Source organism: Heliangelus exortis, chromosome 5 (assembly GCF_036169615.1).
Source record: "Heliangelus exortis chromosome 5, bHelExo1.hap1, whole genome shotgun sequence".
In the NCBI taxonomy this organism is placed as follows: domain Eukaryota; kingdom Metazoa; phylum Chordata; class Aves; order Apodiformes; family Trochilidae; genus Heliangelus; species Heliangelus exortis.
In genome coordinates this window covers 12538456-12557774 of record NC_092426.1, presented here as the reverse complement: position 1 = coordinate 12557774, position 19319 = coordinate 12538456, and the positions used below count along the sequence as shown (strand labels likewise).

Sequence of the window (19319 nt, the reverse complement as noted above, 5' to 3'; positions counted from 1 at the left end):
TTATTTTTCACTCAGGAACAACTCATTCTTTCCACACTCCCCACCCCTTGCCCCCAGTCTAGTCTAAACTTTCATGGTGAAAAATGGCACCAAATCTACTTGTTAAGGCTTCCTAGTTTGAGAGGCAATGGTAGAGTTCAAATGCTTTCTGGTTTCCAACCATTCCAGTACTGACTCTGCAATGGGACCAGGCAATGAAAACACTGTGGGCTAACTTGAAATTATTTAATTTTTAAGTAGAGTTTGATGTCGGGGTACACTGAAAATAGATAATTATTAATGACTTAAGACTGTACAAGGCAAGAAAAATCACATTTTGTTAGAAGTAGATGAGTACCCTATCCCTCCTGATGCATGTCACTACAAAAAAGCAGCTAACTCAAGGATATTTCAAAGCCTGTTACTGCTAATCCAGGAGTATAAGTACCAGTACATCCCATACTCCTTTTTGGTAGCAAAACGATAAAAAAAAAAATTTAAAAGAAACACAAAAAAACCACCAAAACAACAACCAAGGGTGTTTTGATTTTTGCTTGGAACCATAGGACAAGCACTTCGGCATATGGCAATTTTTTTTTTTTTTTCACTAAACAAATTATCATAGATTTCATTTGCTTTACTAAAGGTCAAGTTCATGTCATTTACACTAACTCTAGAGCAGTCATTCATTCAGTTTTGAAATAATACCAAATACACCAGTGACTCCAAGAAGACAAAATACCCAAAAGAATCCTAGACCATTTGTAGCTTTTTATCTTAAATATGGACTGAGATTTATTTAACTGAAAAATCCTCCACATGGTTTCCAAACTTGTGGCATTTGTTAGGAAATAGATGCAGAAACCGAGAAATGGTAAGGAAGCTCTTCTAACCATGAGTCACCAATTTACGTGCTGTACTTTGCAGTGCACTCAAAGAAGGAAGTATGTTAGAAACTATTAAATATAGATGGTAATTATGTGAGAATCATGTGGTCATATCTGACTTGAATATGGATCAGTTTAAAATTTTCTAGAGAAAAAGGAATAAGTGTTGCTTCATCAGATAAATTTGGCAGATTTTCTGCACAGTCCTGTTTGGTACAGAGTACAAGAAATATCAAGGACTGACTGCCAGTTCATAAAATCAGAAAAGAACAGTGGATTTTAGGAGCATCTTTATTGTGTCAGACTGAAAAACATCAAATTACGATTCATAATTACTTAACATGCCTTTCTATAAAGTAAGGGTGGTAGAAGTGGCAGCAGCAAATATTAAATACAGATTCTAAACATGAAGTAAATAAGATTTTGTGCAACCTAAGTATTCCAGTGTACCTTTGAAACATGAAAGTTTCATGACTCCATGATCAGCATTCCTCTCTAAAGGCAAATTAGCCTCAAGAATGCAGCTTCTGTTGAGCGACATAGATTTTCTACATGAGCTGCCCTTTAATTATGTCCAAAGGAAGGAATACTAATTTTAGCCAAGATGCTAAAAGAACTTATTTCAGCCAAGATCCTAAACCATCATACCTCCTCAGCCATAAGGCTCTCAGCTCTTGTGTAGTCATGACACCACTTAAACTAAGGCCGAGTTTATACACTTAACAAGCATTTTTTTTCAGAGTAGAGGTTATTGTTCAATTTTGTATGTTTGACTGTACCAATAGGGCTATGTGGACATCATCCTGCACTATAGAGCCAAAGTTACAGGTTGCCAGGGAAACGATTCATCACTAGGTAGGTTCACGAAAAATTCAAAGGGGCTTTTTTCCCCCCCTTTTGTTTTTGGAGAACAGTCCGAGAAATCCAAGTGATGTCTTTCTTACAGGAATACATCAGATAGCTAGCTAAACAGAAGCAAGATTTGGCATTTAGCCTGGGATTAGTGTGAACAGCCTCTTAACCAAACATTATGAAGAAAGTTAACTTTAAAACGCTTTGAAAGGTCTGTTTTCATGACAGATGGTAATAAGGGCTCATCAGTGCCAATTTTTTTTTTGTTTGTTTCCACCTCAGTTTTCAAAAGCTTAAGTTTTAGGTTAGTTCTTCTGAACAACCATTACGTGCATAGATGAAAAATGCAAATTATAAAAGGAGATTACTCACTCTTTTTATTGTGTGCAAGGTATTTTTCTAAGTAACACTAACATACTAAGAGTAAAAATTTGATGGTGTGCTAAACAGACCACTTTCCCTTTCTTTTTTTTTTTTTTTTGCCAGCTATTTCTCCTTTAATCTTTACCTGTACACCTGGACAGTTATTCCTCTCCCCACAGATCAGAAAAGATACAGCAGTCAGCAGCAGGTGGAGGTTTTGTTTGTATAATACATTCACTAGGGAAGACTTGGTAGAACTATATTTTATTCAAGAAAACCCACACATTCTGTCCTGTGGTGACCACAGGCTTTGCTAAACCATAGGTACCAGCAAATACTGGAACAAAATACAGTGTATCAGATTGAATCAAAGCATTTAAATTCTGAATTACAGTTATAATTTCCAGGGAAGTCTAATTTCAGAATTGCATGATAGTATCTAGTACAATGTTATGCAATTTAAGTGGCAGAAACAGAAATGGAATATTGGTCCTAATAAAAAACAAAATGTAATGACTTCTGTATGACATTTAAACTGTCAAGAAAACAATTCATAACATTCTACCGAAGGCAGTATATAGTTACAAAAATACTGGTCCAGCATTTTGTTAGTGGTGAAGCAATATCCAAGGTGCAATGGCAACGTGCCATTCTTAGTGAAATATTTTTAAAAAACCTATTTTTTCTATTTTCCCCGCACAGATACTAGCTGAACACCAAAACTGCTATGACAACCTGAAAGTCTCTACTTACTGTGTGTATTGCACCAGAGATTTAAGCAAAAACACATCTTCCAGGCTGCAGTATAAAAGAAGCAAAATCTAATAAAACTATGAATATGCCAAAAGACATTTTACTGCAGCTGATCTTGGATGCGAAGGTTGCAACATCTATTGCGCTTTAAACAATTGTCCAAGCTTGCCCATTCTATTCATTACCTTAAATTTAAGGACAGAAAGGTAAAAGATAAGGTCCTTAATATTGAGAACAGAAGTAAATCACGTTATTCTCCTCTCCATTCACCCACAAAATAAAAATATTCCTCCTCTCTTCCAGGACCCAGGTAATTTCAAAGTCAAGCCTTGAAATTACCTTTGCTCTGATATTGCACTGTACTAGGATTTTTTCCACCTAGAAGTTCAAATACAGAGTATGAGGGTGACCAAAACTGCTGGACACTTTAGAGCTGCTTAATTTGTGGAGGTATCCCAAAAAATGTGCATCAGACAAAGACACAATCTAAATGGCAAAGTGTACTGCAGACTTAGTTATGGCCTGGGCTGGGGCCAAAATTACATTAGCCTGCCTGCCTGCCATTTCCTTCAGGAAAACAGCATTAATTAACACCTTAACCAAAAGGTGAAGCTGAGAAAAGATCAGGTAAGCATGTCACATTCAATGTTATATCCAGCAACACAGAAATGAAGGAGTAGCAGACAGGAATATTAATCATATTATCTTTTTAATAATTGTTTAGTTAAAAGTGTAACTTTGATAATCTCTAGCTAGTTGTGAAAACCTGAAGAAGCTGGGAGACAACCTCACTTTGAACAGTACAGTTTAAAGCTGTGATTTGGCCTATCTGCTTTCAAAGTAGCACTGTCAACCTTGAAACTAGAAGGTACTGCCTGGAAATAAGAAGTCAGCCTTTAAAAGTTGGTGAATGTTGTATTGTAGCAGCCTACCTGACTAAAGAAGGAAGATGAGATACTTTTATACAGTAAACAAAAGACAAAGTAAACTGAAATCTTCAGAGATCACTTAAAGTGTAGACAATTTGGATTCTCACCAACATTTAAAACTACCAATCATAAGGTTGCCACCTTACCTTTTTCTAGACTGGTATACCTGATTTTAAACAGGTTTTCCTCCAGTCTCCCAAGTTTCTGATCCTCTTATCCAGTTTTCTGCTGTACTGCTCTCCCACCTTCATGCTGAATACCGAGTCAGTCCTGCCTTCTGCTTTTCTTGGCAGGAGGCAGAGCAAGCTTTTAATTTCGGTAGTCAGAGTGACAGAACAACAAAAGCACAGCAGATAGAAGAGCTTAATTCTTCCCCAGGAAGAAAATACATTTGGTTCGACAAAGGGCTGCAAAATCTTCCAAAGGCACCTCTTTCCCCAGTTTTTGCCTGAAAGCAAGATGGCAATCTTAATTGAAAAAGGATGCTAAATCTTTTAAATAACTTAAAAATTCATTTTTATATAAAGCAGCAAAACCATTTTTCTCTGCAGAAAGAGAAATGTTAACAAAGAAACACACCGACATATATGCACTGTTCATAAACTTCAGCTAATTTCACAAGAAAGAAAATTTTTGGGACTATTCTTTAACCTCATCAGTACTTTCTGAAGAAGATTCTTTGGCATCTTCAGTCTCTCTGTTGCTTTTCTCTTTATTTAGATTTTCACTTTCCGACTTGATCCCATTAAATAGAGAGTTTTCACTGTTTACAAACCCATTCTCTGTGACTTCAGCATCAATAGCTTCATCAATCTTTAAGTCCCCCCGCTCTTCCACATCTTCTAGGTTTCTCAAGACAATAGGGAGTCTAGAGTCTGTCACAGTGTTCTCCAACAAGGCAATATTGCTCTCTTCATACTTAGGAAGCGGAGCTCCATCTGCCATTTGTTTGGTATAATACTCTCGGCTAGCAGCTGCACTCTTTACTGCTTTCTCCAGGATTTCTTTTTCACCTAAGCGCAATTTGATGGCCATTATTGCATGTGAAGTAAGGTCATGGGTCTCCAAGAAGGACTTATCATCCTGTTAGAAAAGAAAGAGCAAGTCTGTTAGTAACGACGAACACAATAACAAAAAAGAAATCCCTCAACTTTAAGAGCAAGCGAGGCAAGGTTCTTCAGGCTGTGCCGAATGGACACACATAAATAAGAGAGACTGCGTGGAGTTCCAGTGAAATTTGTCAAGAATTCATAAAGAGGCCAAAAATTCTCCACTTAGATCAGCCTGCATAACAAGCAAAGTCAGGACACTTCAGAAATATATGAAACATGTAGGTTCATTTATACCCTCGCTACTGCAGCACATTTCTTTTCAGTCTGGGAAATGCAACTAATAGACAACAAGTTGAAACTGATTCCTCATTTGACTTGCAGAGAAAAAGCAGGTAGTCTCTATTTGGAGAATCAAACAAAAAAACACATTAACAAAATTACATTAACAAAATTTTCTTTTTGCAATCTTATTTGATTTTCCTTAGATAATACAAATCCTTTTTTACACTTAAAAATGCACAGAATGAATTATATACTAACATTCAGACTGAAGTTTGTAAAGACAAGACGGGGGACACAATATTTTTGTACAATCATAACGCAAAATATTTTAGACATTTACATTAGATATAAGGATAATTTTACCTCCACAGTTGTTTTGTAGGTTTTCAAAAGAAGGGATGCTCTGGCTTCTAGGAATGTCCAAAGTTTAACTTCATTGTCCCAGCTAATGGGAAACTCAGAGTTCCCCAAAGTGAAGATTTTGTCAATGGCATGCTCCCCTATCAAGTGCTCCTTTAGCTCTTCTGCAATAAGTATAAAAACAATCTGTTAAAAACAATCTCATAATTTAATTTTGTCAGTTAACTGCTGCAAGATTTATAGCTTTGAGCAGCTAACAAAAAAACCCCCAACTCTCCTCAAATAAGAATTATCAGATATGCTGGTTATTTCTAGGATTCTCCTCAAAGAAGCAACTGGAAATCTTTAGATTAGCAGAAAGTGGACCTTCTGCTTCACTCTGAAATAAAAATACTTTATATATCATAGCCTGCCATACACAGAATAGCTCTGTGACAGTGAGATGGAATGTTTTGCATATACTTGAAATATAATACTTGAAAAACAAAAGGCAGTAAATCTTTAAAGTATTCAGTGAATTTTTTTTATAATAAAAGGAACAAGGCAGAGAATGTGCCCACAGAATAGAAAATGTTTAATTAGCTCCTTAGCATCACATAAATTTCATTCATCTCTTATTTAAGAAATTTCACTCCTGGAAAGCAGCTAGTACAATCTTTACAAAGCACTTGCATGTAGTTTCTCAATAAACAGTTTTTCTTATACAGTATTTAAGACATATGAATAATCTGAGCACAATCACATATCAGAACAGTGCCACTAAAATGTTTACTAGGTATATTTTCTTCTCTGAGACAAAATTCATCCCCTGTCAGGCATCCTAAATTTGTCTTTACTTGAATTTGCTTTGCTCAAGTGGTCAGGCAGCTGAACTAGATGCTCACTGTAGATCTCTTCCAACTGAACTATTCTATTTCATTCTAATTTCTTAAAAGTTCTAAAAGATGAATGACAGGATGTAGTGAAGGCATGACAATAAGGTAAGTTGTTTTTTATTAAAGAAATCAAATAGAGCACATGCCAAAATATAACAACTTCAGTACTCTTACTGGTATTAAAATCCACATCACCCACACAGCATGCCTAACTGTTCTGTCATGAAAAACTGTCACATCTGTGACCTCAAAAATGACATCTAATCAGCAAGCAGCTATTACAAATGTTTAATCAGAAATTTCACATGCACAAATAGACGAATATTCACTAATTGTACATATACTTTCCCTGTTAAACACCCTAACATAAGAAAAACACTACAAAGACACCTTGCAAATACGTAAACTGGTTTTAGATTATGAATTGTCAAAATATTGAAAATGATCAACTTTGAAATGTCTCTTCCATATTTCTCCTACAGTACAGGATATTCCAATTCCATACGTAAATGGAATGATTCTGGCAGTGATGGCTAATGTGAATTATTTTAAGCACATAAGCTACTAGGTCTCATGTGATCACGTTATGTGAACTGTTTTTAACCCTAAGAATGAAACATTGGGCTCCAAAGCTCACTCATTCACAACACCTTGTGAGATTAAAAAAAACACCAAAAAAACCCCAACTGCATCACCTCATGCTTTAGGAGTTCCAGAAACGCCTATGTTACTGAAATTTTCTCTCAGACAATGAGGCCGAAGATGGACTTTCTCACTAGCTTAGAGATCCCTTTTTAACCTCAACTCCTCAAATTTTCCTATCTTCTGCCTTCAAGTTTTATATAAATGTCTATCATATTCCTGCATTAAAAAACAAACAAACAACTCCAAAACAAACATAGATTAGGCTATAAATTATCTTACCTTCACTCATACAAAACACTCGAAGGAAAGCCAAAAGCTGGGCAGAGATTGGAGGCTCTGTCGAGTGCAAGGCAAAAACACTAGAACTAATAAAAGAAACAAACATCAACAGTAAATGCAAGTTCTACTGTCATATCTTTGAACTTATTTGAACATCAAAGACCTTAATGTATATAACAACTGCACTGTTACAACAGTAACTTTTAAAAAAATTAGGTAGTACTAGTTCAAACTGAAGAAAAGCTTTCCTAACCTGTAACTGAAAAAAACCAATTACCTCTACAATTTTACACTTACAATTATTTTTATATGACTTTCATAATAAATTCATGAAAACGCAACATTTCACATCTGCTGTTCCTAACAGTACCCTCTGGACTGTAAAGTCTAAAGGAAAATGCTGTGGTTCACATTCTGAGTATTGTAGTATGTCTGCAAGGGATAGGAAAGAAAGAAAAACCACAGATTGCTTCAAATTAATCCTTGCTCTGTCTTTGTTCAAATGGTTCAAAGGCATTTTTGCTCATATATGGTCCAAATTAGATGATAATATAGCTCAGAGAACTTCTGTAAATAGAATTACAATAATTTTAATTTGCTATACAAACAGGAGAGTCTAGGAAAACTATCACAGCACAGCTTTATGTATGTTCTACTGGACACTATATATTTGGGAACTGTTTTCAAAAACCCATGGAATTGTATTTTACTTACGTGGGGATACCAGCACGAGCTAAGACCTCTGCCTTCATAGCATACAGCCTGTCACTTTTACTCACGCCAAGCTTTATTTTCACTCTGTCATGTGAATTATTATCAAAGAAAAAACCACTGTGGATCACAAATTCAGCGTTTGACCGAGTGCCATAAAAAATGTAAATCTAGAAGGATGAAAAGAGAAGTGAAGGGACAGGAAAAAAGCTTAAGATAAGCTCACAAACTGACATAATTTGAAAGTTATTTCCTGAAAGAGTTACTATTCTGAGTACAAGATATATTTGGTTGTATAAAGAAACACGCTTTGTTTTCTGGTATGGATTTAAGTGCTGTATATACTTCAGCATTATACTTTAGAGGTAAATGTAAACATATCCATGTAACAGAGACACTGAAAGGAGAGAAGAGGTTCTTACTCTATTTTAAAGAAAAATGCTTTTTTTTTCTCACGCTGTCATAAAATATCAGTATGTGGAAATATACTTTCAAAGATCCTATGCTTTTGAAAAGCTAAACAATCTGAGACAAGGACTCATTAAAAGAAAGTGTTTCTGGGGGAATTTTGCCCCTTGTATGTTTACTCAAAAGAGTAACCCACACTGTTGACGGATCAATTTTACCTTTGTTTTAATATTACCTGAAGGCATGGATATACCAAAGTGTATCACACAGAGAGATCTGATCTGTGTTTAGTCAGTATTTATTTGTGTGATATAATCTGAAATCTTTCTCTAAAGCACTTTAATTCACGTTAAAATGTGAAATTACTTTAATTCACATTAAAAAGCAAGTTCCTAAATACAATATGTAAAAAGTGTTTCAGTCAGGACTAGGCTGCATGAAGTACATGGGACAAGAGGACAGAATATCAATTGTCTTCAGACAGAATTGTCTTCTGCATCAAGAGGCTATATTCAGCTTTTGTTTGATAATGGAATTGTCAATCAGAAAAGAAGTTTCAACAGTTACAGAACTCACTTCTTAACCTTAGATTACAGCAAACCTCTGGATACCTGTAAGCATCCACTGCTCTCTAGCTGACAGAGAAAGGCACAGTGTTCTTTTAAAAGCTCAGAAACACTAATGATGCCATTTACTTACTTTGTTTTCAATTTTAGATTAGAACTATTTAACCTAAGCACTAAATGACTAGGTGTTACGTTAAAGTACACTAAAAATTATATGTAACACACTTTCACAATGACCAAATGACCTGCCTAGGTTTGTTAAGGCAAGGGTTAGTGCAAGAGATGGTAAACCTCAAGTTTTACAAGTACTGTACTGTAACACATCTCCTAATCTACTGAAATTCACGTACCATGTGTAAATCATATAGTATGCTCTTATACTCTGAGACTGTTTTACAAAAAAGCTAATTAAGCAGAATGAGAAAGTTGCTTTATCCAAGGCCAATGTTTGATAGATTTTGTGGAGTTCTGCTGTCTCACACATTTTAGTAGTAAAAGCAAGGATCATACAGTCTTCCTGCTTAGATGGTAAGAAATAAATTTTACAGTATGTTAAAATACTGAAGCATTATATAATTAAACTGCTTTAATCATATTGATAGCAGTTAAAGTTTGCACAGAAAAAAAAAAAAAAAATCTGATAAATAACAGATAAAGTAAAACTACTAAAATAAAACTGAAATGGAGGAAGCATCTACAATCAAAATGGAGAAGCCAGAACAGCTATATGACACAACCATTGCCAGCTGTGAAAAATTATAAATTGGATCACTTATCAAAAAACTGTAGACCATCACACTGGTATTGGAAAAAAATGGAAAATATTTGACTACCATAACAAATTCTAAGAGCAACACAAAAAATATACAATTGCTTTAAATCCCAGCATAGCAATGAGGATAAATATACCTCTGGAAAGAGGTACTTAAAAAAAAATTTCAGACACATCTTTGTCTAAAAAGAAGGTAATAATACATAAGAAAAATGAAAACCAAAATATTATCAAGTCTAAGACTGGCAAAATCATAGAATCACAGAATCTTTTTAGTTGGAGAAGATCTTTAAGATCATCAAGTCCAACCATCAACCTACCACTATCAAGTCCACCACTAAACCATGTCCCTAAGCACCCCATCTACATGACTTTTAAATAACTTTAGGAACAGTGACAGAACCACTTCCCTGGGAAGCCTGTTCAAGTGCCTGTCAACCCTTTTGGTGAAGTGATTTTTCCTAATATCCAATCTAAACCCACTCTGGTGCAACTTGAGGCCATTTCCTCTCATCCTATCACTTGTTACTCAGGAGAAGAGACCAACACCCACCTCACTACAACTTCCTTTCAGGTAGCTGTAGAGAGCAAGAAGGCCTCCCTCCCCTCTGCCTCCTGTTCTCCATACTGAACAATCGCTGTTTCCTCAGATACTCCTTTTAAGTCTTGTGCTGTAGACCCTTCAACAGCTTTGTTGCTTTTCTCTGGACACACTCCAGCACCTTGATGTCCTCGTAGTGAGAGACCCAAAACTGAACACTGTACTCAAGGTACAGCCTCAGCAGTGCTGAGTACAGGGGAAAAAATCACTTCCCTATTCCTTCTAGCCACACTATTTCTGATACAAGCCAGGATGCTGTTGGCCTTTTTGGCTACCTGGGCACACTGCTGGTGTGCTGACTGTCAATTAATACATGCACATCCTTTGCTTCTGCACAGTTTTCCAGCCACTGTTCCCTAAGCCTATAGCATTGCATGGGGTTGCTGCAATCCAGGTGCACTTGGGACCAGCACCGAGCCTTGTGGAACCTTACACAGTTGGCCTCAGCCCACTGATCCATCCTTCCACGATACCTCGGAAGCCCTCCTACTGTCAAGCAGTATTTACCAGTGATTCAACTAGGTCTCTATAATATGAGGAATCAAAACTCTCCTAAAGATGGGGGTCTACCAAGCAATAGAAAATACTTTATTCTGAAAAAGCATGCTTATTACATTTGGCAGTATTTTCACTCAAACTTAACTCCACATAATAAAATTCAAATGTAGCGGTGTTTAATCCACACCATTCTGCTACTGAAATTATGTGGGGAGTTACCAATATTCACTTAGTTCACAAGGTTTCTAATGGTCACTCTACCTGTTCTCCAGCCTTGAAATCTTGAAGTGCTACACATTCACATCGGTCATCTTCTAAGTTGTAGCCTGTTGTGATCTATCCAAGGAAAAAATAACAAAAGCACCCTTAGTATTTTATAGCTATCTCCCCCACCACTGACAAAACACTGCCCTATTAGAAACAGACATTTACAATGGCAACTGTATAAATTTCTTTCTCTGTACTATACAATATAGCTGGTAGCAATTGTTCTAAGATTCTTGAGCAATCTCTTTTTAAAAAATCTCTTAATTAAAGAAACCAAAGGGAAGAAATAACTTACGTGAACAGAAGGCTCTGAGGGAAGTGCCCTCTATTGACCACAGACAGTTTCGTGCTAAAGCTGGCATCTTGCTACAGAGTTCTGGAGTTTTCAGCCACTCCCAAGAGGCCCAAAGGAGCAAGGCACTGACAGCTCTATATGCTTGTGCTTTATCCTTCAACTGCCAGCACATTTTTGATCTCTCAGTGAAAAAGGATTAGATAACTATGGATCTTTAGGGCATATAATCTTCAGAGAATTATAACTTACTTTCAAATAATCCCTTTATCTAAAGTTAAGTAATATTCTTAAATGCTAAATGGATTTTTTTACAGTAGCAGGCAATGGAAGAGGGTAAATTCTCTTAACAAACCTTTATTTCTAAAAAAAAAAAAAAAAAATTACAAAACCATAAAAGTGGTCGCCCTAACAAGTAAAGCTATCCTAAAGATGTAATATTCCTTTAATGTGACAAACAGCACGTTCTTGAATACCATTACCAAAGATGCAGGCAGAGATGCAGCCACAGGATGGACCATAAGCTGCTGAATATTTAGAAGGCAGCTTTTATGGTAGGTATTCAGTTCTTCAGTACTGACACAGCTAACACCTACAAAAAAAATGATCTGGGGAAAAACCTAGAAGAAGCCCAAGATCGTTGCTCAGCCTTTGTAAATGAAAACCTATTTGTTTGTAAGCTGACTTACAACCCTGACTCCCATCTTGGATACAGTTTGTCCAAAACCAGAACTCCATTGATTATTTTGAAAGCTTGGTGGTTTCAAACTTGATGGTTTGCATGTTAATAATTTTATGCTGCTTGCATCATCAAGCACGCATATCAGCCAAAACAGTGCTTTCGAAGTGAGCACAGGGAACTTGCTTATGATGCAGCAAATCCAAAATGGCAGCCACAAGCACCAGGGTCTTGCAGAACCATCTTGCATGCAGATGTCATTAGTTCAGTCTACTAATGGGTTTGTGGTATCTTGAGATCAGAAGAGGACAAGAGCCATGCAGCACAGCCTACTGCAAAACTCAAGCTGTAATACTTGAACACAGAGATTCCTGGACATTCACCATGCTGAACTTAACAATTTTTCTTTAAGGTCTCTCATTTGGAAGTTTATCTAAAACTAAACTGGAAGTTACAAGTGCCAGAGGATTTCCATTTTCTATGACAAATGTATCTTCCCAGTCCAAATACAGTCATCTTGAGGGAAAAATGCAACTTCTATTCAAAAAAGGGAACTCTTGACAGCACTTGACCTGTCCTGAAATTTTCTTAGTTTGCAAACTCAATGAAATACTTCAAAATGTGAAAACTGCATTCCAGTTTCTTGAAATGGCTGTGGGGAACAGGAGGCTTTCAAGGACTGCAGAAATTTCAGTATGCTGAGAGAAAGATCCTGTCAGTTTAAGCATGAGTACTGCTTATTTTGGGAATTTTTTTCTTTTTTACTTTTATTTAAAAAAAACCTACAAAACCAAACAAAACTACAACAAAACCAGCAGCACTTCTGAAAAACTTTTCTATAATGCATAATGGAGTTCTAGGGTCTTATTTCCTCTTTCTTTTAATAGCAGCCATGTAAGAGAATTAACAGGGTGTTTACTTCTCTTCCCCCATGATAGCTGACAAATTGCATCCCTTCAGTTTTACTTCTGAAGCACTCTGATACATGAATTTCAAGTTGTCCATAAAGCATGCAATAGTCTGCTTGGTCAGTGATTAAGGGTAGACCCAGCCCAACAGGCAAAATGTAGCTTATTCAAAGCTTGAGCAAAACTGGTAATCAACCTCTGACTGTCAAAATACAATACCACTAAAGAATAACAATGAGAAATGCATGAGGACAACCATTTTGATACAGTTCTTAGAGGCAAGTTGATCTAATTAACAGTGTCAGAAGCAAGAAAAAGCTCAGTGGACACAGCTCCAGATAAAACCCAAAGAGCATTTTATTATCCAGCTCATAGAAAGGGGCCCCATGGAATAAAGCAAAACCATGGATCTATAGCAGCTGGTTGACTTCAGCACTGTGTTTGGAATAGACTAGACTGGGGCACATACAGTTTTGTTCCTTCTGTAATGAAGAACATTTCCGATGATGTATTTTAAAGGGATGTGCTATGATTAGAGCAGAATCCACCCTCACCTCACTCTACAATGATATGAACTACAATACAGACATCTTAATTATCCAGAAGGTTTTTTTCTGTATTTCTAAAAGTAAAAGGAAATTATCACACAGCAGAAATAGGTTTAGTATTCACTCTGTTGTCAATACTACAGCTGTCTATCCTTCTACAACCATCTAGTTTCTGTAGAAATATGAAATAAAAGAGTAGAATCTGCATACATGCATAAAATACTTACCAGCACCCCATCACTCCTCCCCCTGCTGCCACCCTTTAGGATACACACTTCAGCACAAAACAGTGCATTCGACCCTGACACACTACTGCACTAGTGGGTTTGGCTGTAGAGGTTGGCTCCATATCAAACCCATTGTTAAAGAGCATAATAAAAATAAAAATTACTTTATCAATTTAAATAGGAGTTTGAATCATTAAAACAACATAACTAGCTGCTCTTTTAATATATGCTTTTTTTTTTCCTCCCAGAACCTTAGTTCTCTTCCTCTTTCTTCTAATCCCTACTTCGAAGGCATTCATTAAGAGCTGTCTAATGAATACAGACAAGTCTCTGCAAAAGCATCTGAAAGAGATGCCCAGCAGGAGAAGGGTACAGGAAGTACTGATGCAGCTAAGACTTATGTTACAAAAATATACATTTCTGAATGTTAAGCAATTTTCTTTACACTGGAGACTCTCATACAACCTTCTATTGCTAAATCAAAGTTTTGAGATTGCATAACAAAGTGAAAAGCAAGAACATGTAATGACCTTATAAAGGGGCAAAACAAGTAAATAAATAAACCCAAACACTTGCAACTCTGTAGCTTAGCCTACCTTGGTGTATTTGGTACAGTCTCAGTAAGAATAGATTAGCCAAATGTCTAGTGAAAAGCAACTTGCTTTACAATTTGTTCATCTAAACCAGGTTTTCTTATACCAACAACACTAATTCACGCTGATGTCTTAACATTCAGGTCAATGCTCCCACAAAAGAAATCTGCTACTTGAATACTATGGTCATATTCACTGTTTACAATAAATAATGTTATCCACCGGAAACACAATTAGATGGTATGAATTTTGAGGCATAATGAGACTCGCTAAATAACACTGATAAACCATCCTCTTACTGGTTTCCATTTCCCCACTTCAACATTAACTAGACTGCTAATAAAATCAAGACCTCATCTTCTGAACTAGTTCAAGTAAGCCAAAATGTCAGCAGGTCTGACTTTCTATATACATGTCACCCTTTAAATGTTTAATATGCCCTAAAGTAGGATTTTTGCATTTTGTTTCTTTGATGTAGTAACAGATGTACTGTTTTTGTTGAACTAGGCTTTGTTCTTGTTGTTGCTGTCTCCATAACAAGGCTCTTTGGGCATGGTTAGGACAGCAGGCAGTATTTCTTAGTTGCAAATTTCTAACCATTTTCCCTAGTGGTAGCCACAAGAGGCAACCTCCATCATTGTCTGCCTTCCTATTCTTAGAACAAATCTGTCCAGTTTCGTGAATCTTTTTCAGCCTGTCAGAAACAAAACTCTGTCAAAAGAATATTCAAACTTTGCTGGAGAAAAAAGTATAATGTAACTTTCAAAAGCACATTATACATATATGAGACATAACTGTATCTGGGTATGCAATCACCTCTTAAATTTTTCTGTAGATGAAGAAAGTTCTCTGTGAAAAACTACAATAAGACATTTAAGAAACTGACATAACTTTCTTAGAGATATTAGGTTTTTAGGGTCACTTGGGAAGATAAAATACCTCTGTAAAGAAGCATAATAAAAAGTGTTATTAAAATGTTCTACAGCAGCTGAAAGGCTTAATACTTGAGAACTTCCAGCAACACTGAAGAAATCCTTACCAGTCCATTAGTATGATTACACATGTCCCATAAAGGTATTAGAGCCAATGTAACTCTGGAACCATCTTCTGTTGGTATCTGGTTCTGCCGTGTCATAACAGAGGAGACTGCCCATCTACAAAAATCAGAAATATCTGATGGTAAGTGTTCAAAACATCAGTAAGTGATTGGTTGCAGTCCAACATGAAGCAAACATTTAGGCTGGAAGTTTCCAAACTTAGCTTTCTCAATGATCACAATGACTATAATTAACAGTAGAAGGCAATAACACTTGCAGGAGGACCAATAACTCCTACGTTTCCACGACGTCTGCATGGACCAATTCCCAAATCCAGACTGCAATCCCACCCCTCTTCTGCACTATTTGCAAAAGAACCTTCATATTTCCCTTTACCTCAACCACGTCCCACTCCCGTGTCACATTCTGTTTCTCCAGCACTTCACTGCTAACATACCTCTTGCCACACATCCCAAACCTAGAGTCAGCTGATCCTGCAGACCTCAGAGCAGCTCACAGCTACTGGTTGGCAGCAGTAGCTCTCATCTATGTCCAAACTCTTGTAAGAGCCAGAAGCATTTTTCCTCTGTTGCTCCCTAAAAAACTTATGTACTGCATAAACTGGAAACTTATGTCATCATCTGACACATCCATGATATTTTGGTAAGGACCCACCTTCAGTTTGCAAACTTTTTGGCTTAGACTAGTATTGCTAAATTTTTAATGAGGAAAAAAAGCCCCAGTAGCTCAAAAAGATATCCAAGCAAAAAGAATGAAGAAAGTTTAACATAATTTATAGAATCACAGTTTAGCACGTAAGCATTTTTCAAAAACCTTCTGTCTCAGGTTAAGCAAAGGAAAAGCCAGCTGCCTATTCAAGCATAAGAATCTTCAGAAAAGCTCAACATTTCAGTATTTTCTAAAATTAAGTTTCAGACAAAAATTGATATTAAATGCCAGAGGGAAAGAATAATCTTAGTTTCACTATGTTCTGGCCTTAATACATATATTTGTTGTGGGGTTTTTGAGGGTGGGGAAAAAAAAAAAACAAACCAAAAAACCACCAGAAGAAAGTAAAAATAATTTTAACTCCCACTGACTCCACTACTAGCATATACTTAATACTTGCTTAATACTCAGTCTGTAGATTTAGACTTTCAGAAGGATTTTTTTTCAGAAGGACTACAGATTATTTAGAAAGATACCATCAAATTGAAAACTACTTAATTTCTAAAAAGCAAGTTTAAATTGCAGACCATTCTGCTATACAAATATTTTTGAAACATAATAGTAATACATTTATTTTCAATTGTTGCACTTTATCTGCATAATTTTAGACCACTACACATGTAAGTCAGCGTGTTTCTCTGTGACCCCAGAAGTGAAGGAGGTATGGTTTGGAAATCTCACTTTCATAGATTTACCCAGCAATACAACTAGGCAAAAAAAAAAAGGTCACTATAAGACTGCATGAATGCCTTTTAGCCTTTTATTCATTCTATTTTAATCACTTAACAGAATTAAAGCTCTTATTATCTTAATTATTCTTATTTTTATCTTAATTATGTCACCCCCTATAGCACCTCCAAGTGGCACTTCTGCTTTACGTGTACAACTTAAGTTATCCATCCCTCCTGTTCAGCAGCCACTGCAAATAGTTTTTACTATTGTGTGCCAGTAAAGCCTTGTATAAAACAAGAAACTTTAAAAAAGAATAAATAATCTCCAATCCTCAACCCCCAGATCTCCTGGCAACATCAACTGAATTATTTTCTTAAGAAACAATGAATTACCTTTCTAATCTTGGACTATGTACGCCAGTTGGCGTACAATTAACTCATAATGACTATTACTTTGTAAGAATTAAAATCTGCATATTTATTTTACTTTCTTCTTCATTAAAGGTATTAGTATGAAATTCTACATTTAACATTTCAGTAACAACGGGAGTTTGCTACCAATTAAGTATTTTCAGGGTCCCACAGTTCACTATATTAAAAGGAAAAATAAAATAATAATTAAAAAAGAGGTAATTAAAAGACAGACCAACCTGTAGTCATCATAAGTGAAAGAATCCTTTAAGGGCAGTTTGCTGGCATTAGGATGGGTCTGGGAAATGCAAGTTTCAGAAAAAGGTGCAAAGAGAAAGAAAAGAGAAATCAGAAATCAGTCAGCAGAATTTCATTATTTAGCTGCCTAACAGATCCTAACAAGAGCCAAATGAAGCAGGAGGCGTCCAGCCGCGCTACAGAGGGATCATCATGCTATTATGCTTTCATACATCACTGTCAACTTAATTTGTTGTGCCCAGCAGCCGCCATAAATCTGTTTCTTCATATTTCAAGACTGGAACCCACAGATATCGTACAAAAATAAAAAATTTAAGGTGGACTGAGTACGTGAATGTAAACCAAATCCCAGCACTTAGTGCAAGGTGGGGGAAAGAAATCAGACAGCAATCACATTACGTTTCACCAACTTCCACATTTTTCCTTTTATCTGAGGTATCAGTAAGGTATTCCACAAATGCAAGTACAAATTACACATACAAGGCTGTCAGTTCTTCCTTGATTCCTGTAAAGGTTTTATTCAATACAAGATGCACTACACCTCAGCAAAAAAGAGTAAAATATTTTAAAGTTTTGGGGACAAACATATATTAGATAGTACCTACATTAAGCCATCTCCACATACTGCCATATCAAAGTGGAGTAATGCCATTTGAGAACACTTAGTGTCGTTGTTATCAACAAGCACAATATTCGGATTTTTTAAAACCCTTAAGAATCTATAATACCTGTTACTTTTCTGTTCAATTAAGTTACTAAAAGTTTAAAAAATACAGGTAGCTTTAAGCCCAGACCTGCACACTTTCTTTAGAACATTGTCCCAATTCACAAACGGAAAGCCACAGTAGCATAAATGTAATCTTCAAGTTCAATTAGGTCTCAAAGACGAATGGAAGCAAATGATCAAATGGTTATTTCAGAAGATACAAATGATTTTTTTGCATAGCTCTATCTTCACGACACTCCTAATGCATGAAGCTCCGTGTAGTATGCAGTTTTTTACTCTTGATGCATTAGCATCACAAGTGCATGGTAATTTATCATTTCTCACTGTAATGTACTTGCTGGCACCGTGTGCAGGACAGTAGGGGATGAGGTAAAAGTGGTTCAAACCGTAAATCAATTACAAAACAAAAGCTTGTGCTCAGTGTGCAATTTTAGGCAAATTATATATTACAAAAGACTGCCAATTGGGTGTTAGGTCCCAGGTGTCCGTTCTCACTCAGCCCCTCTAGTTAACCCTTTGGACGGACTTACTCTGAAACAGGACAGAAGTGAACCATTCCAGTGACTGCTATCCCTTCTCTCACTTTTTTTTTTTGTTGTTGTTGTTTTTAAAGTGCTCTACATTTCCACATAATTTTCAGTCATGTGGATGATATGGTCATTGCAGAACAAATTTCCTCGAGTTTAATTGTAAAAACACATTTCACAGAGCTATTTCTTCTCATAAACATTTGGTACAAAACTAGAACCAATAAATCTTTACTGCTGAGTAGAGCGGTCCAGACTCAACTCCAGAAATGCATCGGGAGCTTCAAGTGGAAACAACAATTCCTAAAAAGCACCACCCTACCGTATGCCACCACGGCAATTCAATTTCGACTTTTTATTACTAGCACTATTAATCTGTTTTACAGTAGCCTGATAAAACTAAACAGGGAAAGTCAGCAGGGACAGCGGGACCCATAATCCTATCGGTTTCACGCTAACGATATTTCCGCATTAAAACTGTTACCCCGTCCGCACCCGTTCTCTTACGAGCGGTTGCGCAGGGCCGGCATCTCGCTGCGCAGCTCTGGTCTGGGAGCAGCCGCTACCGCACCCCGCAGCCTCCCCCTGGGACCCCCGCACCCCCCCGCCGCGCACCGCCCGCACGGTCCGGCA

At 36.6% G+C, this 19319-nt stretch overlaps 1 protein-coding gene across 1 annotated transcript in view; it reads right to left on the bottom strand.

The window, feature by feature from the left end:
• Positions 1-2329: 2329 nt before the first annotated feature.
• The window catches only part of SETD3 (SET domain containing 3, actin N3(tau)-histidine methyltransferase), a 56040-nt gene continuing 39050 nt past the window's right edge, over positions 2330-19319 (bottom strand). The window contains exons 7-13 of the mRNA XM_071745630.1: positions 17414-17472; positions 15366-15480; positions 11074-11148; positions 7971-8137; positions 7257-7342; positions 5461-5621; positions 2330-4846 (exon numbers count right to left, since the gene is read on the bottom strand). Of these exons, the coding sequence (XP_071601731.1) occupies positions 4403-4846; positions 5461-5621; positions 7257-7342; positions 7971-8137; positions 11074-11148; positions 15366-15480; positions 17414-17472 (1107 nt within the window). The 3' untranslated portion in view covers positions 2330-4402. The remainder of the gene's footprint in view (positions 4847-5460; positions 5622-7256; positions 7343-7970; positions 8138-11073; positions 11149-15365; positions 15481-17413; positions 17473-19319) is intronic.